Source organism: Rhinatrema bivittatum, chromosome 1 (assembly GCF_901001135.1).
Source record: "Rhinatrema bivittatum chromosome 1, aRhiBiv1.1, whole genome shotgun sequence".
In the NCBI taxonomy this organism is placed as follows: Eukaryota; Metazoa; Chordata; class Amphibia; order Gymnophiona; family Rhinatrematidae; genus Rhinatrema; species Rhinatrema bivittatum.
In genome coordinates this window covers 181,830,433-181,856,181 of record NC_042615.1, presented here as the reverse complement: position 1 = coordinate 181,856,181, position 25,749 = coordinate 181,830,433, and the positions used below count along the sequence as shown (strand labels likewise).

General features: G+C 45.2%; 1 protein-coding gene across 1 annotated transcript in view; it reads left to right on the top strand.

The window, feature by feature from the left end:
- LOC115084673 (sodium-dependent phosphate transport protein 2B-like) overlaps positions 1-25,749 on the top strand; it is a 92,917-nt gene that overhangs the window by 47,230 nt on the left and 19,938 nt on the right. The window contains 1 exon segment of the mRNA XM_029589856.1: positions 20,559-20,640. Coding sequence (XP_029445716.1) covers positions 20,559-20,640 — 82 coding nt within the window.

Sequence of the window (25,749 nt, the reverse complement as noted above, 5' to 3'; positions counted from 1 at the left end):
TATGGGAAGTGAATGTTGTGTGCAAATTTGAACGCATTCGGTTAAGCGGTTGGCGAGATTAGCGACGACATACAAACTATTTAACATTTTTATTTATATAGATTATCCTCTGCTGTAGCAATCTTTTTAAAATTAAACTAATTGTTATGATTGCATTGTCCTTCCAAGAAGGCATTGGAGTTAACTACAGGGTGCAGCAGCTACCACCCTAAACAGCAGTGATACAGAACTGGGCTTCAAAGATGGCTGGGGGACCTGCATGAATGGACCATGGTTAAAACCCAAACTTCAATGAGCATGGGGAGGCCTGATTTGTTTTTTAGAAAACAGCTTCACTAAACATGGTGACTGCAGGAATAATTACAAAATTTGGTAATACAGTAGAGAATGGGATTTGGGTGTTGGCTTAAATATTGGTCTTGTAAGAAGAAAAGTGGAAGATGGCAGGGCTTGAAAAGTTAAATTATACTTACTTGATAATAGGGATGTGCAGCCAAAAAATTTTCGTTGCATTTGGGATACGTATTCGTCGGGGGTCATTTCCGTTGCATTCGGACGTATGGCACATCCGATACGTCGATATGTGAATTCGTTTTCCGGTTCCCATTAAAGTCAATGGGGGAAGGATTTCCAGTCTATTTTTGGCTGCAGAATTGGGGTTTTATTATCAATTTTGATGAAACTTCTGGGGAGCAATCATCACAACAACAAAAGAGCTCCAAAGTACTTAGACTGTGGCAAAGTGGCATTAATAGCCTAAGGCACTGTAAAGGTGCAAAGGGGTACCAGAAGTGCTTTAACAGAGGCACAAACAGCAGTGAGAGTGTCAAAAACACACCACAGCTTCAAAAGAGAGCACCGATAACAGGTGCATGAACCATCTAAGGCAGCATGACAGGCAAAGCGGCAAAACAAGTGGCATTGACATCCTACAGCACAATGAAGGGGGAACATAGCAAGTAGAAAGACTAGCACCAACACACTGAGGAACCATGAGAGTGGCAAGAACACCACAAGGAGTTAAGTGAGTCATCTGGTGTATGGCAGCAAAGCAGAGTGGCAGAAAGCTGATAGGGGCAAGACTGGTTAGCAGAGTGGAGGTAGTCTGGTCCCTGTGGTATTGATAGGGGAAAGGCAGGCTGGCCCAGGAAAGAGTTCCCTTTCCTTTGTGCAGGAAAGGACTCCCTAGAACGGGTTCACCCCTAGAGTGGGATGTTTCCGTTGGCGTCTAGTGAATACCCAGAAGTTACTGACTGTACTTACGCACTTCAGCTGATGACAAAGGAACGTGAAGAGCTCTCAGAAATAAGAAAACTGCTACTCAAGTCCAAATCTACAATATCAACCTATGTTGACTTTGTACCGTACAGTGCCTCTGTAAACAATGGGAACACAGAGGATGAACTAGAGTACAACTACCACCAGTTTTCTATAGCACTAGAAACATTAATGTAGCAACTAAGAAACATCTTGGGAAAATGGCCCATATTATGAAGGTCATGAAAACTATATCCTAGCTCCAAGCTGGACAGACAGGCACAGCGTTAGAGGTCAAGCCCTGGCAGGGATGTAAGGCCTGGATGGACAGGCACAGTGTTAGAGGTCAAGCCCTTGTAGGGAAGTAAGGCCTGCATGGACAGGCACAGCATTAGAATTCAGGCCCTTGTAGGGACGAAAGGCCTTGACAGTGGACGGATAGGCACAGCGTTAGAGGTAAAGCGCTTATAGGGATGTAAGGCCTGGACAGACAGGCAAAGCAGTCGAGGACAGAGGTCAATCCCACCTAGGGACACAAGGCCTGGACTGACAGGCAAAGCAGTCGAGGACAGAGGTCAATCCCACCTAGGGACACAAGGCCTGGACTGACAGGCAAAGCAGTCGAGGACAGAGGTCAATCCCACCTAGGGACACAAGGCCTGGACAGACAGGCAAAGCAGTCGAGGACAGAGGTCAATCCCACCTAGGGACACAAAGCCTGGACTGACAGGCAAAGCAGTTGAGGACAGAGATCAATCCCAACTAGGGACACAAGGCCTGGATGAACAGGCACAGCAATCGAGGTCAAACACTTGTAGGAACACAAGGCCTGGACTGACAGGCAAAGCAGTCGAGGACAGAGGTCAATCCCACCTAGGGACAAAAGGCCTGGACTGACAGGCAAAGCAGTCAAGGACAGAGGTCAATCCCACCTAGGGACACAAGGCCTGGACTGACAGGCAAAGCAGTCGAGGACAGAGGTCAATCCCACCTAGGGACATAAGGCCTGGATGAACAGGCAAAGCAATCGAGGTCAAACACTTGTAGGAACACAAGGCCTGGACTGACAGGCAAAGCAGTCAAGGACAGAGGTCAATCCCACCCAGGGACATAAGGCCTGGATGAACAGGCACAGCAATCGAGGTCAAACACTTGTAGGAACACAAGGCCTGGACTGACAGGCAAAGCAGTCGAGGACAGAGGTCAATCCCACCTAGGGACACAAGGCCTGGACTGACAGGCAAAGCAGTCGAGGACAGAATTCAATCCCACCTAGGGACACAAGGCCTGGACTGACAGGCAAAGCAGTCGAGGACAGAGGTCAATCCCACCTAGGGACACAAGGCCTGGACTGACAGGCAAAGCAATCGAGGTCAAACACTTGTAGGAACACAAGGCCTGGACTGACAGGCAAAGCAGTCAAGACAGAGGTCAATCCCACCTAGGGACACAAGGCCTGGACTGACAGGCAAAGCAGTCGAGGACAGAGGTCAATCGCACCTAGGGACATAAGGCCCGGACTGACAGGCATAGCAATTGAGGTCAAACACTTGTAGGAACACAAGGCCTGGACTGACAGGCAAAGCAATCGAGGTCAAACACTTGTAGGAACACAAGGCCTGGACTGACAGGCAAAGCAGTCGAGGACAGAGGTCAATCCCACCTAGGGACATAAGGCCTGGACTAACAGGCACAGCAATCGAGGTCAAACACTTGTAGGAACATAAGGCCTGGACAGTTGATTGTCAGGCACAGCGTTTCATGTCAGGTACATGTGCTGCAGTGCTTATATTATCTGGAGCATAGGAGGTAATTGGAGCTGCTGCAAGGCTTTGAATTGCTTCTATTCATCTTGCCATTCACAGGGAAAATTTGGAAACCCAAGCAAAGGCAGGTTTCTTTCAAAACACTAGCATTTCCATCAACTCTGGTGCCAGCCTTGATCGGTGAGGGCTCATGATATCCCCTGTCATTGAAAAGACACGTTCACTGGGCACACTGGTTGGTGGACATGACAGATATCGCTGAGCCACTTTGGCTAGGTGTGGCCAGACAGTGGACTTGTGTGCCCAATATGCCAGCAGATCTGTCTGCATTTTCTCTATCGGCTCTGAGAGATACCGTGTCACTGACAGCTGTGCTGGTGTCTCCTTTGCTTGGGCGGGCTCAGAGTCACTTATGCCAGCTGCTTTCTCTCTCGCCCATTGCACAACTGATGAATCTTTATGGGCAACATGCCTTGGGCGTTCTGACGTGGAGGAGGAGGTACTATCTGTCGCTGACACAGTGCAGCTCCTGCTTGGGCTAGCAGCACAACTCTTTGACGTGCCTGCTGTTTCCACCTCTGCTTCAAGCCTAATCTGTCTCCGCCTATGGCGCTCCTGTTCACGGACTTTTGCTAACAGCAGCTCCTTCACAAATGACAGACAATTGGACTGTAGGGCGAGTTTACCTTTCACACGGGATCACAGACTGAGGGGAGCATGTATGTGCGGTCGTCTGTTAAAGGCCTTAATCTGTCTTTCACCTGCTGCTGCAAAACGTCCAGACACTGCAGCACCTCAGCAATCATTCCCTCTTCCTGTTTAAAGGCCTCCAAATGTTCATCCAGGAAATTAACTATAGGGATGATGTCAGCCAAGGTGGCTGGAACTCAGCTCCTCCGTGACATCCTTGAAGGGCTGCAGGAGTTTTACCAGCTGACTCATGACTAACCAATCATGATGCCCTAGGGGATTCTGCACACCTATGTCCATTGTACTAGAAAGTTCATGAAGGGGTGTCTGCAGCTCCAGTAACCTCTCCAGCATCATAAAGGTGGAATTCCACCGGGTGGCAATGTCTTGAATGAGACGCTTGTGAGGCATATCCAAATCAGTCTGCTTTTGTTGGAGAACCTGCCCCGCCTTGACACTTCTGTGGAAGTGTGCTGCTATGTTCCTGCACTTCTGTATTAACCTATGCAGGTATTCATTCTCTTTGTCATTGGACTCCAAGCCCAGAGCTGACTTCACTACCAGGTGCAGAGTGTGTGCAAAACATCGGATGTTCTTAAAGCGCCCCTCGGTTATTGCTAGGGATGTGAATCATTTTTTGACGATTTAAAAAAATCGTCCGATATTTTTTAAATCGTCAAAAATCGGTACAGTGCGTGATACAATAGAAATTTTTACGATTTATTGTGAAAAATCGTTACTCCCATTAGTGTCCACTAACGGGAGTTATTTGGGGGGAGGGCGGGAAAACCGGCACACCAAAACAACCCCTAAACCCACCACGACCCTATAAAACTAATCCCTTACCTTTCCCCACCCCCCCCACCCCCGACCCCCTCCAAAACTTTTTACGAGTACCTGGTGGTCCAGTGGGGGCGCGGGGACCGATCTCCCGCTCTCGGGCCATCAGCGCCATTTTGGCTGCCACTCAAAAATGGCGCCAATGGCCCGATTAAAAAAAACCCACCCGACCCTTTAAAGATGACCCCTTAGCTTCTCCCACCCTCCCGATCCCCCCAAAACATTTTTAAATTACCTGGTGCTCTAGTGGTGGTCCCGGGAGCGATCTCCCATTCTCGGGCCGTCGACTGCCAATCATAAAGATGGCGCCGATGGCCCTTTGCCCTTACCATGTGACAGGGTATCCGTGCCATTGGCTGGCCCCTGTCACATGGTAGGAGCACTGGCTGGCCGGCGCCATCTTTAAAGATGGCCACCGACCGCCGCCTTCAAGGCAATAGTGGTATTAGGGGAATTTTTAGTGGTCACAGCACTTTGGCAACAGGCTACTGCCTTGATCTGTGTGACCAGTGAGGCTGAGCTGCTGCTGCCCAGAATGAGGCTTGCGCTCTTATATAGTGAGCTCTAAGTGCTATCAGGGCTGCTGACCTGATAGCACTTCTTTGATCTATCTGGCTATGGTGGCATTAAGAGGCTACCTACCTTTTTCGGGCATTACCAAATGCCATGAATAGCTTGTCTGTCTTCCTACAAAATTAATTACCTTCTGGTATGTCAAGAGAATCCAATGCATATCTAATAGTTGCAGATTTTTATTTTTTCCTGGCAGTCACTGCTGCTGAGTGCTGGAAAGGACTCTGATAAATTCCCAAGGAATGCCGGTACTAACTTGGGTAGAAATGATGGAACTGAACCTTTTGAAATTCTTAGATAGGGATCTCCGAGATGCAACTTAATCAAGCAAATTCCTTCTAGGAAGCAAGATTTATGAGATAAGGCATTATTATTTATTAAGGCTTTATATACCACTTGTAAATCCATGTTAGCCAAGTGGATCATGAGTCCCTGATTGAATGGCTCGAGGGGCTGTCTGCCCAAGGTCTTTAGTATCTAAATGAAATCCCCCTGGGGTCCCCACTGGGCAGAACGATGGCCTAATGCATCTTACCAGTAAACAAACTATCAGGCTGATACAGTAAAGCGCGGCCGCGGTTACCCTGCTTCTAACCCGCTTTGTACCCACAATTTGGCCGCGTAAGTCCAACCCACGATTCACTATCCCTTTTAACCCATCCTTACCGCTTCTTTAAATCAACGGGTAACCCTTTCCGCCCGCGGCATGTATATGTAAACGGTCGGATTAGCTATTCCCGCCCATACAGTAACGTGCGCCCCGATTATCGCCTTTTTAACCTGCAGTTTTGCCGCGTGTTTAACCTTCTAATTTACCGCCTACCCTTACCCCTGCGATAGTATGTGCGTCAGGTCAGAGAGACGAAATTTCACGGGCAAACGACCCCCTCACCCCCCCGGGACAAGACCTTTAGAGGAGCCGGGATTGGGCAAACTTTCCCCCAGCCCCCGCTCACCTGCCCTGGTCGCGTCCATGGGTGCCGGTCTCCCGTGCGGGCGCGCTGACAGCTCCGGAGCAGGAACGAAGGACCTGTTGTTTCCAAGCATAACCTAAACTCTTGCCTGCCCAACCTAAAATCCAGCGCACCAGGAAAGCCACTCTTCAGATCGCGACTAATCCCATCACTGGAAGGATGAAAGATTTTTTTAAGCGTCCCAGTTCCTCTCTCCGCTATATCAATGCATTCTCCTTTCCACTACAATGCGAACAGTATTCTGAAAAATAACTTTCAAACCCAGGGTGGTGGAGCATTGTTGTGCTTGATAAATCCTGCACTCAACAGGATCGGGCAAACTTTCCCCCAGCCCCCGCTCACCTGCCCTGGCCGTGTCCATAGGTGCCGGTCTCCGGAGCAGCCCCAGTCCTCTCTCCCCTCCTCCTGGGGGCAGCCGGCAGCGAGAGCGAGAACGGCTTCAGCAGCCCAGGGCGGATCGGGCGCTCCCCATGCAAGGCGGCTTCCAGCAGCCCCGGCCGGCGAGGGTGCATGAGCGCACGCCGTGACCTGAGCACCCGGCTTGACGTCCGAAGTCACGGCATGCGCTCATGGCAGCGAAGGTGCATGAACGCACGCCGTGACCTGAGCGCCCAGCTGGACGTCCGAGGTCACGGCGTGCGCTCATTCACCATCGCCGGCAAGGGCTGCTGGAAGCCGCCTCGCATGGGGAGCGCCCGATCCGCCCCGAGCTGCTGAAGCCACTCTCGCTCTCGCTGCCGGCTGCTCCCGGGAGGAGGGGAGAGAGGACTGGGGCTGCTCCGGAGACCGGCACCTATGGACACGGCCAGGGCAGGTGAGCGGGGGCTGGGGGAAAGTTTGCCCGATCCTGTTGAGTGCAGGTTTTATCAAGCACAACAATGCTCCACCACCCTGGGTTTGAAAGTTATTTTTCAGAATACTGTTCACATTGCAGTGGAAAGGAAAATGCATTGATATAGCGGAGAGAGGAACTGGAACGCTCAAAAAAATCTTTCGTCCTTCCAGTGATGGGATTAGTCGCGATCTGAAGAGTGGCTTTCCCGGTGCGTTGGATTTTAGATTGGGCAGGCAAGAGTTTTGATTATGCTTGGAAACAACAGGTCCTTCCTTATTTGTTTTACTGTTTTATTGTTATTTTCCTCCTTTGAGTTTTTTTTTGTTTTTTTTTTTAATTTATATTTTTTGAAATTATAACATTTACATAGAAATGATATAATCAAGCATTATCATAATAATTACATTTTCACAAATTTTAAGGAAATCAAATACAATTCTAGCCCACATCTAGGAGGAAAGGGGAGAGATTTAATCTATTTCGCTACGACAATCTCTTACAATCACAATTCCCTTTTACCCTGACTCTATTTTCCTTGGGATTTATCAGAAATGAAACGTTGCAAATGGGACGGGTCAAGATAAATAAACTTGTTATTCTGAAACAGTACTTGACATTTACAAGGGAATTTTAAGAAAAAACTTGCTCCCATATCTAGCACAGATTGTTTCAATAACAAGAATTGTTTCCTCCGTGCTTGTGTCGCACGGGAAACATCTGGAAAGATTTGTATTTTTTGACCACAGAAAATGTGGTCTTTATTCTGTAAATATTTAAGGAAAAACAAATCTTTCTCCCGTTTCAATCCAAAAGAAATTAATAAAGTAGACCTTGAGTTTATCAAGTCTAAGGAGTCTTCCAAAAAAGTGGAGACTCCTGGACTATCCAAAACATCTATTTCACCCTCCTCTTTTTGCAAAATTTTCTTTTTTGACAAATAATATATTTTTGAAACTGTTGGTATTTTCCCTTCATCATACGACAATGCCTCCATTGCATATTTTCTATATAATTCATCTGGAGATAATAGTCTTGAAATCGGGAAATTAAGTAATCTAAGATTACTTGATCTTATCTCATTCTCCAGTATTTCAATCCTATTATATATCATCATATTATCTTTAATAGAGGATATGTTGACAGCTTGCAATTTATCTACTACTGGGTTCAAATTTGCAACTTTCGTTTCGAATTTCTCTGTTCTTATTTCTAGATTTTCAAATTTATCTTTGGTTTCCACAGAAAACGTGTGCACTTTGGATATGAACCCAGACATTTTCTTATCAATTTTTACTGAAAGTTTCCACACATCCAGCAAAGTCACATTTTCTGGTTCAGCAATTTCACACTCTTCATCTCTTATATCAGAAATTACTGATGGACATTTAACCTTTTTACTTTCCTTTTCAGTTGCCTCGCTACCCAGATCCAGAACATCCACTTGAGGTAGCCGTACTGTTGGGGATACAAGTCCGCTCCCGGTCTGCATCTCACCAACTGCCAAGCTTCTCTCTTCACTTGCTGCCAATCTAGTTTCCACTTCCAGGTGTAAGGGAGATTTTGTGGCCAAGGGGTTCTGAGAGGGGCATACAGAGGTATGACCCTCCATGATTCCACCAACAGCAGACTCCCGCATATAAACAATGTGGGAGTCCATCGGGCCACTTCTTTTTGTCACGGGGGTAGAAGGAGAGGAGGCATAGGTCTTACTTTTTCTTTTTCTACCCATAAATTTTTTCCCAGGGGCGCGCCCCTTTGGCGCGCGGCTTCGGCTGCGCGCCGGCGGCTGCGCACCGGCGTGCCCTTACTTTTATGCTGTCCCGGGGCACTCACTGATGACGTCACCAGCAAGGGATCCGCCCCTCGAAACCGGGCCTCTCCTCTCTCGACCGGGACTCAGGTGTTTCGTCTCAGTACTACAGCAGGTAGCGCGGTCAAGGTCCCCAGCGAAAAGACCCTCTCTCCTCTCCTCAGTCTGTTCGCCGGCATGCCCTTACTTTTATGCTGTCCCGGGGCACTCACTGATGACGTCACCAGCAGGGGATCCGCCCCTCGAAACCGGGCCTCCCCTCTCTCGACCGGGACTCAGGTGTTTCGTCTCAGTACTACAGCAGGTAGCGCGGTCAAGGTCCCCAGCGAAAAGACCCTTTCTCCTCTCCTCAGTCTGTTCGCCGGCGTGCCCTTACTTTTATGCTGTCCCGGGGCACTCACTGATGACGTCACCAGCAGGGGATCTGCCCCTCGAAACCGGGCCTCCCCTCTCTCGACCGGGACTCAGGTGTTTCGTCTTAGTACTACAGCAGGTAGCGCGGTCAAGGTCCCCAGCGAAAAGACCCTCTCTCCTCTCCTCAGTCTGTTCGCCGGCGTGCCCTTACTTTTATGCTGTCCCGGGGCACTCACTGATGACGTCACCAGCAGGGGATCCGCCCCTCGAAACCGGGCCTCCCCCTCTCTCGACCGGGACTCAGGTGTTTCGTCTCAGTACTACAGCAGGTAGCGCGGTCAAGGTCCCCAGCGAAAAGACCCTCTCTCCTCTCCTCCCCTCCTTTGAGTTTTTTTTTGTAAACCGGCATGATGTGTTTCACGAATGTTGGTAAATAAAAGTTAATAAATAAATAAATATAATAAATAATACATTTTTCTTTTGGTCTGATTTGATTGTATTTTTTTTTTCCCCTAGGGAAATTGTCTTGCTAAATCATGACCCTTGCTGTTAATGGCCGGCTGATTCTTCTCTGATCCTTTTCTTTTGCTTAAAGTTGGGATCCACTTCCTGGTACCTGTCATTTCAAATGTCATTTGAAATGACATTTGAAATGACAGGTACCAGCGCACCCAGAATACTGTATAGGCGCTGTATAGCGCTCTATACAGTAAAATGGATTGCGCTTCATGGACGCTTCTTGGACGCGGCTTGCATTTGCATTCCATTTAAATACTGTATCGAGCGGTATGTGATCCGAACTGTGCATGCGGCAAATGAGCGGGCGCCCAGCACTGCCGCACTTTTTCTACCGTGTCCTTACTGTATCGGCCTGTATGTCTGGTTGCACAGCTACTGGAGACCTCCAACTCAACCCCTATAGCCCGCTATGTCTGCTACCTGGATCTTCAAAAAGCCAAATTCCAGCTGTTTGTCCAGGTTAGCTTCCAGGGAGTCTAATTCATGGAATGACTGTTTTCCAGAGAGGTATCCTGCTTAGAAACATAGAAAATTAGAAATGACGGCAGAAAAAGACCAATCAGCCCATCCAGTCTGCCCAGCAAGCTCCCACACTTATTTTCCCATACTTATCTGTTTCATTATTTTCCCATACTTATCTGTTTCATCTACCAGCAAGTTCAGGGCCCTTGTTGGTAACTGTTTGATTCAAATTTCCTGCCATCCCCTGTCATTGATGCAGACAGTAATGTTAGAGTTGCATTAAAGGTGAGCATAAGGCTTAATGGTTAAGGGTAGTAACCGCTACATCAAGCAAGTTACCCCGATGCTTGGTTACCCAGACTGCACAGATCAATGCCTTGTTGGATGTTGTCTGAATGTAAAACCTGTTTTCCACATTTCCCCCTACCGTTGAAGCAAAGAGCAGTGCTGTATATGTATTCAAAGTGATGTATCAGGCTTAATTGGTTTAGGGTAGTAACTGCCGTAATAAGCAAGCTACCCCCCACTCTTATTTGTTTACCCAGATTGTGAAATTCAGTCCTTGTTGGTGGTTGTCTGAATGCAAATCCTGTTTCCACATTTCCCCCTGCCGTAGAAGCAGAGAGCGACTCTGTATATGCATTCAAAGTGATATCAGGCTTAATTGGTTTAGGATAGTAACCGCCATAATAAGCAAGCTACCCCCATGCTTCTTTGTTTATCCAGATTGTGAAATTCAGTCCTTGTTGGTTGTTATCTGAATGCAAATCCCCTTTTCCACATTTCCCCTTGCCATTGAAGCAGAGAACAATATTGGAGTTGCGAAGGCTTATTGAGTAAGGGTAATAATCATCAGGTAGTAGCCTCCATTCCAGTACTCCACCCCCATGGCTCTTCTCTTCATTCCCATCCTCTAGCCTTTATGGATCCACAGTGTTTATCCCATGCCCCTTTGAAATCCTTCACAGTTTTAGTCTTCACCACTTCCTCCGGAAGGGCATTCCAGGCATCCACCACCCTCTGCATGAAAAAATACTTCCTGATATTGGTTCTGAGTCTTCCTCCTTGGAGCTTCAAATTATCTCCCCTTGTTCTACTGACTTTTTCCAATGGAAAAGGTTTGTTGTTGACCATGGATCATTAAAACCTTTCAAGTATCTGAAAGTCTGTATCATATCACCCCTGCTCCTTCTCTCCTCCAGAGTGTACATATTTAGGTTCTTCAATCTCTCCTCATAAGTCATTTTATGAAGACCATCCACCTTTTTGGTCGCCCTTCTCTGGACTGCCTCCATCCTGTCTCTGTCCCTTTGGAGATACGGTCTCCAGAACTGAACACAGTACGCAAAGTGAGGCCTCACCAAGGCCCTGTACAAGGGGATCATCACTTCCTTTCTCTTATCAGATATTCCTCTCTCTATGCAGCCCAGCATTCTTCTAGTTGTAGCTATCGCCTTGTCACATTGTTTTGCCGACTTCAGATCATTAGACACTATCTCTCCTGCTCCGTGCACATCAGCCTTCACCTCCCCATCAAATACAGTTCTTTCGGATTTCCATATCCCATATACATGACTCTGCACTTCTTGGCATTGAATCTCAGCTGCCATATCTTCGACCACTCTTCCAGCTTCCTTAAATCCCATCTCATTCTCTCCACTCCTTCCGGCGTCTCCACTCTGTTGCAGATCTTAGTATCATCCGCATAAAGACAGACCTTACCTTCTAGCCCATCCGCAATGTCGCTCACAAAGATATTGTACAGGACCGGTCCCAACACGATCCTTGAGGCACTCCGCTTAACACCGCTCTCTCTTCAGAGTAAGTTCCATTTACCATCACACATTGTCTTCTGTCCGTCAACCAGTTTGCAATCCAGGCCACCACCTTGGCACTCACTACTAAGCTTCTCATTTTATTCACAAGCCTCCTGTGCGGGGCTAGGGAAGTGGAAATGACTTCTGTGCCTCTAACCTGGTTGAGATTACTGAGATAGAATAAGCCTTCTTTCACAGGTGCACCCTTTTGAGAAACCTGCATGGAGCAGCAATTACCACCATAAGGAGCTTCCTGAGCAGACTGGATGGACAATTTGATCATTATCTGCCATCACTGCCATGCTACTATGTCACTATAGTGAGACTCCATCCAGGAGTCTGACTAGATCCATATACCTGCCTTCTCAGCTAATTGTGGCTACTAGGATTACTAGGCATGGACTATTCTCCACCTTCTTTATTGTCCAGCCTATTGGTGGCTATGGTAGGAATATACAGCGTTGAGCCTTGACAACAAACACATGAACTCCTCTATGCCTCTGGTCCTTGGCTCTGCCCTGTGACTGCAGAACCTATCTGCTTTGGTGCTTGTGCATGCCACCATTCTTTCTATATATGAGGGACCCCATCAACTTTTTTAATGAGGCAGGTTTATTTACCTTGGTTTTATTTACCTTGGTCATTCTTTTGTTATCTCAGTGTTAATCTCTCTTTTGCCTTCTCTTCATTCCAAGTTGCATTTTATCCCTGTTTTATTGTAACTGCTACCTTATTCTTCTATCACATGTTAATGTTTTTAAGTTATTAAGTATTTATTCTGTTGTCACACCTTGTTATTTGTAAACCGGCATGATGCGACTCCCATCGCGAATGCCGGTATATAAGAAATTTAAATAAATAAATAAATAAATAACTTGTTATCATCTGAAATTCTCTTGGACTTGCTGCATATTCACCTGAGTACAGCCTGCTCCTGCTGAGACAAATCAGCTTGCAGGTTCTTCTTCCCTCCAATATGGGCTGCTGGAAGGTGATATTCTTCCACCCACCAGGTCATTAAGAAGTGTGTTCTATGTCTCTGTCAGCTGTGGAGGAGGGAAATCCCAAATGTAATGACTGGTCTAGCAGGAAGATAAGGAATGGTCTACTACTGAAGGTAGTGGAGGCTATTACCGTAACAGATTTTAAGCATGCTTGGGACAAATATAGAGCACAGTGGTAGAAAATGGATTGAGAAGTCAGGCAAAAAGCAATGGGGAAAGGGGGAACTGGTCTCAGGTTGCACATGGGAATTTGTATCTATGTTGCAGACCCCCTAGTTAGTCACAATATGGCCCTAGCCCTTAGGATTACCATCAACTTAGGTGAAGACAGCATTTCTGCGAAGGCCCTCCTCCAGAGGCTGCCTATGAGTTATGATCTCCAATGGTCCATGGACACCTAAGGGTTGCCAGACCATAACATGGGTTCTGCCAGGAAGTGAACAGAGATAGAAGAAAGACTGCGCCGTGAAAGAAGAGACCCGACAGGCCACTGGTGCACCCATTCCACCTGTGGCTGAAGATGATAGGAGGCTCAATAGGCTGCTGGCGCACCCATCCTGCTGGTGACTAAAGATTGATAAATGTTGCCAGACCACCACCACCGCATCCCAATTAGCTGGCAGCATGAGAGAGTAGAAGGCCAAGGGGTACCTCCCCTCCACAGACAACAGGAAAGAAAGAGGACAAGGCCCGGGTAAGAGTAAGGGTGTGAGAGTCTGTGTGAATGAGAGAGAAATAGTGTGTGTCTGTGAGAGCATGTGTGTCTGTGAAAGCACGTGTGTCTGTGAGAGCATGTGTGCATCAGAAGGAAAGCATGTATATCTGTGTGTGATAGATAGCACGTGTATGTGAGAGTTTGTGTGTATGAGATAGAGCATGTGTGTCTACAATAGCATGTATGTATGAGAGGGAGCATGCGTGTGTATGTGAGAAAGGAGAAAGATTGTGTGTTCTCCTCCTAATCCACAGCAATCTCAGGATGATTGGAAATCAAAAGTTCCCACGTATGGAGCGTGAGGAATTTTTTAATTCTTATTAGTTTTAATTGTTAGCTATTATTTAATGTTTTGAAATATTTAATTCTCATTTGGGAAATTTAAAAATAATTTATGAGTTTTAAATTATTGGTTGTTTTATATACCGTTTTTGAAATATGTTTATTAGTATGGTTTTACTATTATTGATATTTTATATTTCTTGATTGTATTTTGCTTGATGTTTTATGAGGAATGCAATATTTTTGGTTTTCCATTGTTGCACTGCAGTTTCTAGTTCAGTTTTTGACTGTGCATTTGTATGTATACTTTATGGTCTCTTTATTTTGTATTTGGCAAGGGTCTGTCTGTGTTTCACATGTGTGACTTAGATGAGGTATTCTGCTAGCATGAAGTTTCTATAATAGAGACTTAACAACAGCTAGATTTGTTCTGTTTCCTATCAGGAGGTGTATTGGTTTTTTAGGGCTTGTTGTAATATTTGTTGAATTGCCTTTTCATAGGTAGGATTGTTTCTTTTTTGAGGTCTTGCCAGGTTCTTATGACCTGGATTGGCCACTGTTGGAAACAGGATGCTGGGCTTGGTGGACCCTTGGTCTGACCCAGTGTGGCATTTTCTTATGTTCTTATGGTCTTATGTCTGGCAATTAGGGGGTTATGGTATGGCAAGCTTCCTATAAGTCCCAAGTACATTTTTTGCAGGATTTTGTATTATATATTGATCCTGGTAGTGGAGGGAGTTTAGGTTGCTGTTAATAACGTGACACCAGAATTTTATTATTTTTTTTATGGTGAATGGTAAGGCCCTTGTTCTTCTCTGCACCCTTTGTTGGGGGAGTTTCTATGAATTCCAGGTATTGTAGAACTTGAAGTGCAGGTTTTATATTGGGATTCTGTCCCACTCCTATATTGAAGAATTTTTATTGATTAATGAATTTGAATAATTTTGGTGATAGTTTTCTTGGATAGTTGAAGCTGAGCTAAAGAATTCCAAATGATCCCTATCAATTGAAAAGCAGGTTGTTATTCAAATTCATTAATCAATAAAAATTCTTCAGTATAGGTGTGGCACTTTGAAATGTCTGAATGCTAATGCCAGAATTCTAAGAAGTAATTTGGGAGAGTTAGAGTGTATAGCAGTGAATGATGAGATAGACATAATTGGCATCTCGGAGACCTGGTGGAAGGAAGATAACCAATGGCTCAGTACTATATAAGGGTACAAATTATATCTCAATGATAGGGAGGATCAACTTGGTGGGAGTATGGCACTTTTTGTCCAGGAGGGTATAGAGTCCAACAGGATAAAGATCATACAAGAGACTAAACGCTCAGTAGAATCTATATGGGTAGAAATCCCATGTGTTGGGTAAGAGTATAGTGATAGAAGTATTCTACTGTCTACCTGGCCAAAATGGTCAGACAGATGATGAAATGCTAAGAGAAATCAGGGAAGCTAACCAATTTGGCAGTGCAGTAATAATGGGAGATTTCAATTACCAAAAAAAGGGAGATCAAATAAACAAAAAAATCTTATTCACAAACTCCGAGACCAAAAATGGTTATAAAGAAATCAAACAAAGGTGTCAGCGAGCCTGACAGCATATCATGCAGACAGTGCTAAAACCGCCTGGACCTATCAATCATCCACCTTTTTTATTGTAAGTGAATTAAATTTTTAATCTTTTTTAATATATCCTGAACCCGACATGGCCGGTGTTTTGCCGAAGGCTTCCACAGGGGTAAATTAAATTAACGAATCCACTTTGACTGTCAACATCTGCAGAAGGACATCACGTCTCAACAGGTCGTGTTGGATTCAGGATTTATTAACACTTGGGACTGATATGCTGTCAGGCATGCTGACACCTTTGTTAAGATTTTAGAACCATTTTTTATCTCAGAGTTTATGAAAAAAGCTTTTTTGTTTCTTTGATCCCCCTTTTCTTGGTTAGCTCCGCATTTGGGATTGTTTTTGCACTTTCTTTTCATTGTAGATTTCAGCTACCCAAATACTGACTGGGAAAATGTAACATCAAGACATGCTAGAGACATAAAGTTCCTGGATGGAATAAACAACTGTTTCATGGAGTAATTGGTTTAGGAACCAACAAGAGGGGAAGATATTTTAGATTTAATTTTTAATGGAATGCAGGATTTGGTGAGAGAGGTAATGGTGGTGGGGCCACTTGGCAATAGTGATCATAACATGATCAAATTTAAACTAACAACTGGAAGGGGGACAATAAGTAGATGTACAGCTCTAACACTAAATTTTCAAAAGGGAAACTTTGATAAAATGAAGAAAATAGTTAGAAAAAAACTGAAAGGTACAGCTGCAAAGGTTAAAGGTATTCAACAGACATGGACATTGTTTAAAAATACAATCCTAAATGCGCAGTCTAGATGTATTCCACGCATTAAGGAAGGTGGAAGGAAGGCAAAACAATTAACGGTATGGTTAAAAGGTGAGGTGAAAGAGGCTTTTTTAGCCAAAAAAAATCCTTCAAAAATTGGAAGAAGGATCCATCTGAAGAAAATAGGATAAAAAAACATAAGCATTGTCAAGTTAAGTGTAAAACATTGATAAGACAGGCAAAGAGAGAATTTGAAATGAAGTTGACCCTAGAGGCAAAAGCTCATAATAAAAACTTTTAAAAATATATCCGAAGCAAGAAACCTGTGAGGCAGTTGGTTGGACCATTAGATGATGGAAGGGTTAAAGGGGCTTTTAGGAAGATAAGGCCATTGCAAAAAGACTAAATGAATTCTTTGCTTCTGTGTTTACTAATGAGGATGTTGGGGAGATACCATTTCTGGAGATGGTTTTCAAGGGTGATGAGTCAGATGAACTGAAGCAAAATGCTGTGAACCTGGAAAACGTAGTAGGCCATATTGACAAACTAAAGAGTAGCAAATCACCTGGACCTGATGGTATGCATTCCAGGGTTCTGAAGGAACTAAAAAATGAAATTTCAGATCTATTAATTAAAATGTTTAACTTGTCATTAAAATCATTCATTGTACCTGAAAACTGGAGGGTGGCCAATGTAACCCCAATATTTAAAAAGGGCTCCAGGGCGATCCAGCAAACTATAGACCAGTGAGCCTGACTTCAGTACTGGGAAAAATAGTGGAAAATATTCTAAAGATAAGAATCACAGAGCATATAGAAAGACATGGTTTAATGGAACACAGTCAGCATGGATTTACCTAAGGGAAGTCTTGCCTTACACATCTGCTTCATTTTTTTTGAAGGAGTTAATAAACATGTAGATAAAGGTGAACCAGTAGATATAGGGGTAGATTTACAAAAAATGCGCGTTCGCGTACTTTTGTTGGCGCACCAGTCGCAAACAAAAGTACGCTGGATTTTAGTAGATACGCGCGTAGCCGCGCGTATCTGCTAAAATCCAGGATCGGCGCGCGCAAGGCTGCCGATTTTGTGCAGCCGGCGCGCGCCAAGCCGCGCAGCCTGCCTCCGTTCCCTCCGAGGCCGCTCCGAAATCGGAGCGGCCTCGGAGGGAACTCGCTTTCGCCCTCCCCGCACCTTCCCCTCCCTTCCTCTATCTAACCCACCCCCCCGGCCCTATCTAAAACCCCCCCTACCTTTGTCGGGGGATTTATGCCTCCCGGAGGGAGAAGTAAATCCCCATGTGCCAGCGGGCCGCTAGCGCGACGAGACGCAACCCGGGGGCGGTTCCGGAGGGCGCGGCCACACCCCCGGACCGTCCCGGGCCGAAACCACGCCCCCGGGCCCACCCCCAAAACGCCGCGCTGATTGGCCCCGCCCCCGACACGCCCCCCTCAAAAAACCTCGAGACTTATGCGAGTCCCGGGGCTCTGCGCGTGCCGGCAGGCCTATGGAAAATAGGCGCGCCGGCACGCAAGGCCCTGCTCACGTAAATCCGGGCGGATTTACGCAAGCAGGGCTTTTAAAATCTGCCCCACACTGTATTTGGATTTTCAGAAGGCGTTTGACAAAGTCCCTCATGAGAGGCTTCTAATAAAACTAAAAAGTCATGGGATAGGAGGCAATGTCCTTTCATGGATTAGAAACTGGTTAAAAGACAGGAAACAGGGGGCTGGCTTTGGCTGGAAGGGATATTGAGCCGTCCTGGTTAGAGATTCTGAGGAAAGAAACGCAGCTGATTACCATCATAATCGCTAGAGGAGGAGGTGAGAAGCGAGAGAGCGAGAGACCAGCTGACCAGAGTCATCGACGTCATCACCAGGGCCCGGGATCTTTAAATCCCGAGGCACGCCGGCGCGCGGGGCTTAGACCGGCTTTGACCGTGTTTGGCTGTGTTTGCGAGAGAGAATCCCTTCCAGAAAAGTGTGGGAAACAACTTGGAATGGGAAGGAAAAGGAAAGCGAGATATACCACCTCATCGCCAACTGTCTCCAAAATCGGACCCATGGACGCTCATGTAAATCGGCTAGAAATGCCAAGAATGGACAGTATATGTAGCACTTCGGATGCTACGTTAAGTCCAGGCACAGCGCTAACACCTCCACAACCACCAGGAGCAATGAAAGAGGAACCCCATGCTGGGACGGAATCGTCAAACGTAAGTGATTTGGAATCGCAACATGTTTTGGTCGAGCCCGAATCAGCCACCTACGCTGAAGTAGGGGAGGAGAATATCATTGTGAACATTGGTGACTCTCAGATAAGTTCTGTAGATCCAGCCAATGTGAATCTTGGGGATTTGTGGAAAGTGCTGGTAAAATTGGACTCTAATTTAATACAGGTTAACTCTTCCCTCTCAGCTTTAGTAAATGTGAATAGATTATCTATTGTAAATCAAGGTAAAAGAGTGAATGAAGTAGAGTCAGTATTGAAAGATCTGTCTGTAAAAGTTAATAAGACTCAGAATTTAGAAAATATGATCATTGGAGATACTAAATTGCTACACTCTGAACTAGAAAATGTGGAAAATTTAATTAGAATAAAAAATTTGAGACTGGTTAATTTTCCGATTACTAGGTTGTTGTCACCTAAAGAAATGTTAGTGAAATATTTGAAAGAGATTTTGTCATACGATGAAAAGGATATACCATCTATATCCAAGATATATTATTTTATTTCAAGATCTAATAAGGAGGTAAATATAGTTGAAGAAAATTCTGTAGGAATTTCTACTTTTTTAGAAGAAAGTACAGACATTATAAACAAAAGATCAACACTTTTTGTGTCATTTGCTTTAGAGAGAGAGAAAGATGTGTTATTGGAAAAAAATTTTAGAAATAAAGATCTAAACTTTTGTGGCCAAAAAGTGTTTATTTTTCCAGACGTCTCTAGAACCACTCAGGTTCGAAGGAGAAAGTTTCTGGAGCTTAAAAGTAAAACTCTGGAAATTGGTGCTACTTTTTATTTAAAATACCCTTCGAAGTGTTTTATAAATTACCAGAGTAAAAAATTTGTATTTACTGAGCCACATCATTTGGATTGTTTTCTAAAAGATAAATTGAGCCCAATAGAAGACCAGGAGGGATCATCAGATATAGCGCCACAGGAAGATGAGACTAATATCCCTTCTTAAGATGATATTATTATTATTTGTATTGGATTAAATTAAGCCCTCGACATTATTTTGTTCTTAAATAGAAAATTTGAGAAGAAATTCCTTATGTATAGTAATTATAAGTGAAAGTTATGTATAATTTCTCTTTAAGATTGCCTCTGAATTGGAGAATGAGATTTATGTTTGTGAATTTGCATTAAAAATATAATAAAGAGATAATTGAAAAAAAATAAAAATAAAATAAAAGACAGGAAACAGAGAATAGGATTAAATGGTCACATTTCTCAGTGGAAAAGGGTAAACAGTGGAGTGCCTCAGGGATCTGTACTTGGACCGGTGCTTTTCAATATATTTATAAATGATCTGGAAAGGAATATGATGAGTGGAGTAATCAAATTTGCAGATGATACAAAATTATTCAGAGTAGTTAAATCACAAGTGGATTGTGATACATTGCAGGAAGACCTTACAAGACTGAAAGATTGGGCATCCAAATGGCAGATGAAATTTAGTAAGGACAAATGCAAGGTGAATGCATATAGGGAAAAATAACCCTTGCTGTAGTTACACAATGTTAGGTTCCATATTAGGAGCTACCACCCAGGAAAAAGATCTAGGCATCATAGTGGATAGATAATACATTGAAATCATCGGCTCAGTATACTGGGGGAATGTTTGGCTCTGTCTATATAGAGATTTAATCTTATTCAATAACTTTTCACACACTGACATATTTGGCAGAATAGTTGCCAAAAAATGACTTATTTACAGAAAAAGTAAAATAAAAAGGGGATTTCTACAGCTTCAAGAATTGTATTTAGAGAAATAGTTTTCTCCAAAAGCACAAACATCATATTTTAAAGTTGTCCAGGTTTCTGCTAAATGACTGGGTAAAAACTAGAGATGGGCAAAAAGATTGCGGTATTAGATCATGAGCGCATACCTTACCTTTCACCCAGGGACTTACTGCTTGGCAAGGTTTATTGGGTTATGACCCACAGAAAACCAGTTTAAGAAAAATCTGTGAACAGGGGCAGGTACTCTGTTTCCCCATCTCTAGAAAAATCTTTTGGACCTTTTAGTTGGATTGAGAACGTTGTCCAATGAACTCTATGATTTGTTCCTGTCTTACAGACACTGACAAATGTTACCAATGCAAGCTGTGCTCCTCCTGATATATGCTGGACCGAAGTAAATGTGACAGATAAAGTGAGGTGTAAGTGGCCCAGCCAATAAAATCAGCTGTTTTACCTCTGACAATCCAGTCTGAATTATTTCTGTAATATGTGTTTGAGAGCAGAGCACTGCCGTGTAGGAGAGCCAGGTTTGGGTTCCAGACCCCACTCCTGGAGATACTGTAAAAGCAGCATTTATAGCCCTCATGGCGAAGAGCCTCAAACATGACTTGCAAGTGAAACCTAGCTGTTGGCGTAAGGGAGACGCTTGGACCAGGATTTCTGGGGAACATTCATTCCACACCCATCAGTAGAAGAATTTTTACAGTGAAGGAAGGAATGGAGGAATAGGATTAAAATTGGGATTAAAAAAATCTAAATAGCCAATATTATTGGATGCCTCTGCCATAGATCCCACCCCCCATAAATGACCATGAGTATGGTTGATACAAGTACTGAATGAGCTTCCAAGCCCAAAGAGTAGAAGACAGCTGTCTGGCCAAAAGAAAAAAAGTCACTTTAAGACAGCTGCTGTTTTATTGCTGAAAACTGTCTATATTTTCTATAGAATAACATACGTATGCATTGTATTTACCCTGAATAGATTGATTAGGGTCACTAAAATGTAATTTTGTGATTTCCGTATATGATTTATATAGTAAGGTATTCAAGGGAGCATAATGTTAAAAATTCAGGGCAAGTGATTGTCCACTCAGCCAGTTGTATGGTCCTTGTTGACTGTGGGCTAGTTCTCCTCAAACAGCAGTCTCTGTTCCATTTGGAAGTATCTGTATGTATGAGTTGCAGCAGAACAGTGATGTCAGAAAGCACTGCTTATTATTTCACAAGGTGGGCTTTCTAATATTATTGGCCACTGTGCTACTTCTGGCAGCAGGAAAGAATCCTCTTCAATATAAACATGATTTACAATTTACTTGCAAGTAAAACTCTTTTGGGATTTTGGGCATGAATTACACCTTTAAGGCTTAAGGCTAATTGGCCAACTAGTTAAGAAAGTGATTTGAATTTTCCTGAAGAGAACCAATATGCTAGGGATGTGCAGCCAAAAAAATTTCGTTGCATTCGTGATACGTATTCTTCGGGAGTCATTTCCATTGCATTCGGACGTATGGAGAATCCGATACGTCGATTTGTGAATTCGTTTTCCGGTTCCCATTAAAGTCAATGGGGGAAGGATTTCCAGCCTATTTTTGGCTGCAGAATTGGGGTTTTATTATCAATTTTCATGAAACTTCTGGGGAGCAAACATCACAACAACAAAAGAGCTCCAAGGTACTTAGAGTGTGGGAAAGTGGCACAAAAGTGGCATGAATAGCCTAAGGCACTGTAAAGGTGAAAAGGGGTACCAGAAGTGACAAGAGTGCTTTAACAGAGGCACAAAGCAGCAGTGAGAATGTCAAAAACACACCACAGCTTCAAAAGAGAGCACCGATAGCAGATGCATGAACCATCGAAGGCAGCACGACAGGCAAAGCGGCAATACAAGTGGCATTGACATCCAACAGCACAATGAAGGGGGAACATAGCAAGCAGATAGACTAGCACCAACACACTGAGGAACTATGAGAGTGGCAAGAACACCACAAGGAGTTAAGTGAGTCATCTGATGTATGGCAGCAAAGCAGAGTGGCAGAAAGCTGATAGGGGCAAGACAGGCTGGCAGAGTGGAGGTAGTCTGGTCCCTGTGGTTTTGATAGGGGAAAGACAGGCCGGCCCAGGAGAGAGTTCCCTTTCCTTTGTGCAGGAAAGGACTCCCTAGAACGGGTTCACCCCTAGAGTGGGATGTTTCCGTTGGCGTCTAGTGAATACCCAGAAGCTACCAACTGTACTTACGCACTTCAGCTGATGACAAAGGAACTTGAAGTGCTCTCAGAAATAAGAATACTGCTACTCAAGTCCAAATCTGCAATATCAACCTATATTGACTTTGTACCATACAATGCCTCTGTAAACAATGGGAACACAGAGGATGAACTAGAGTACAACTACCACCAGTTTTCTATAGCACTAGAAACATTAATGTAGCAACAAAGAAACAGCTTGGGAAAATGGCCCGTATTATGAAGGTCATGAAAACTATATCCTAGCTCCAAGCTGGACAGACAGGCACAGCGTTAGAGGTCGAGCCCTGGTAGGGACATAAGGCCTGGATGAACAGGCACAGCAATGGAGGTCAAACACTTGAAAGAACACAAGGCCCGGACTGACAGGCAAAGCAGTCGAGGAGAGAGGTCAATCCCACCTAGGGACATAAGGCCTGGATGAACAGGCACAGCAATCGAGGTCAAACACTTGAAGGAACACAAGGCCTGGATGAACAGGCACAGCAATCGAGGTCAAACACTTGAAGGAACACAAGGCCCGGACTGACAGGCAAAGCAGTCGAGGACAGAGGTCAATCCCACCTAGGGACATAAGGCCTGGATGAACAGACACAGCAATCGTAGTCAAACACTTGAAGGAACACAAGGTCTGGATGAACAGGCACAGCAATGGAGGTCAAACACTTGTAGGAACACAAGACCCGAACTGACAGGCAATGCAGTTGAGGACAGAGGTCAATCTCACCTAGGGACACAAGACCTGGATGAACAGGCACAGCAATCGAGGTCAAACACTTGAAGGAAAACAAGACCCGGACAGACAGGCAAAGCAGTTGAGGACAGAGGTCAATCCCACCTAGGGACACAAGGCCTGGATGAACAGGCACAGCAATTGAGGTCAAACACTTGAAGGAACACAGGGCCTGGATGAACAGGCACAGCAATCGAGGTCAAACACTTGTAGGAACACAAGGCCCGGACTGACAGGCAAAGCAGTTGAGGACAGAGGTCAATCCCACCTAGGGACACAAGGCCTGGATGAACAGGCACAGCAATCGAGGTCAAACACTTGAAGGAACACAAGGCCTGGACAGTTGACGGTGAGGCACAGTGTTTCATGTCAGGTACATGTGCTGCAGTGCTTATGTTATCTGGAGCATAGGAGGCAATTGGAGCTGCTGCAAGGCTTTGAATTGCTTTTATTCATCTTGCCATTCACAGGGAAAATTTGGAAACCCAAGCAAAGGCAGGTTTCTTTCAAAAACACTAGCATTTCCATCAACTCTGGTGCCAGCCTTGAGCGGTGAGGGCTCATGATATCCCCTGTCATTGAAAAGACACGTTCACTGGGCACACTGGTTGGTGGACATGACAGATATCGCTGAGCCACTTTGGCTAGGTGTGGCCAGACAGTGGACTTGTGTGCCCAATATGCCAGCGGATCTGTCTGCATTTTCTCTATCGGCTCTGAGAGATACCGTGTCACTGACAGCTGTGCTGCTGTCTCCTGTGCTTGGGCGGGCTCAGAGTCACTCAATCCAGCTGCTTTCTCTCTCGCCCGTTGCACTACTGATGAATCTTTATGGGCAACATGCCTTGGGCGTTCTGATGTGGAGGAGGAGGTACTATTTGTCGCTGACACAGTGCTGCTCCTGCTTGGGCTAGCAGCACAACTCTGTGACGTGCCTGCTGTTTCCACCTCTGCTTCAAGCCTAATCTGTCTCCGCCTATGGCGCTCCTGTTCACGGACCTTTGCTAACAGCAGCTCCTTCACAAATGACAGACAATTGGACTGTAGGGTGAGTTTACCTTTCACACGGGGATCACAGACAGAGGCGAGCATGTATGTGCAGTCGTCTGTTAAAGGCCTTAATCTGTCTTTCACCTGCTGCTGCAAAACGTCCAGACACTGCAGCACCTCAGCAGTAATTCCCTCTTCCTGTTTAAAGGCCTCCAAATGTTCATGCAGGAAATTAACTATAGGGATGATGTCAGCCAAGGTGGCACTTCTGGAACTCAGCTCGTCCGTGACATCCTTGAAGGGCTGCAGGATTTTTACCAGCTGACTCATGACTAACCAATCATGATGCCCTAGGGGATTCTGCACACCTATGTCCATTGTACCAGAAAGTTCATGAAGGGGTGTCTGCATCTCCAGTAACCTCTCCAGCATCATAAAGGTGGAATTCCACCGGGTGGCAATGTCTTGAATGAGACGCTTGTGAGGCATATCCAAATCAGTCTGCTTTTGTCGGAGAACCTGCCCCGCCTTGACACTTCTGTGGAAGAGTGCTTCTATGTTCCTGCACTTCTGTATTAACCTATGCAGGAATTCATTCTCTTTGTCATTGGACTCCAAGCCCAGAGCTGACTTCACTACCAGGTGCAGAGTGTGTGCAAAACATCGGATGTTCCTAAACCGCCCATCGGTTATTGCCTTAACCATGTTTGCACCATTGTCTGTGACAAAGAACCCTGCCTACGTTTTCCTGTCTTGCTGGTGTAGTTGCCAGCCCTCCAGCATCTGTCTGATGCATGCTAAAATATTGGCTGCGGTATGGGCCTGGTCCATCAGGTGGATGTGCAGTAAAGTCCACCTCTACCCTGATACTTCTTCAGTAATAGAGCTGCTGGCTGCCCCTGCCTCAGCCATGTCCCACCAGTGTGCTGTCAGAGAGAGGTAAGAGTGTGCAGCATTCATGGCGGTCCAGATATCGCAGGTGAAATGCACTCTTCCGTCTGCCTTAGCTAGCAGTGCTTGCATGCGACTGCGACACAGCTTGTACAGGCTGGGGATGACCTTTCTACTAAATGTGGTTCTGCACAGGATTTTGTAATTTGGAAGTACGACCTTCAAAAAACGCTTGAAACCCACATTCTGCACTAGCTGCAAGGGCTGGTCATCAAGGGCAATCATTTCCCCAATGGTCCTGGTTACAACTTTTGAGGCTGCCTGCCTCCTACCCCGGGATAGCGTTACCGCACTCCACCCCATTTCCTCCATGGTGGATTGTCGCTTCCGCCACATGTCAGGGGGTTGCTGGCCTGCCGCCTGACTGCTAGAAGGGGATGAGGGCGTGGGCTGACTCTGCTGCTTTCCTACCACTGCACACTGGTTGGAAGGGGTCCCCTGACTGGAACTGCCACCATCCCCAGATGGCAGTAATCTTGTTGGGTGTTGCCTCTTCATATGATGGTTCATGCCAAAGATAGATAGATGTCCCATTTGCTTGCCTCTGCTAATATCCCTGGCACAGTAATTACACCGAGCATAACGCGGGTCTTCCGTCACTTTAAAGTGTTTCC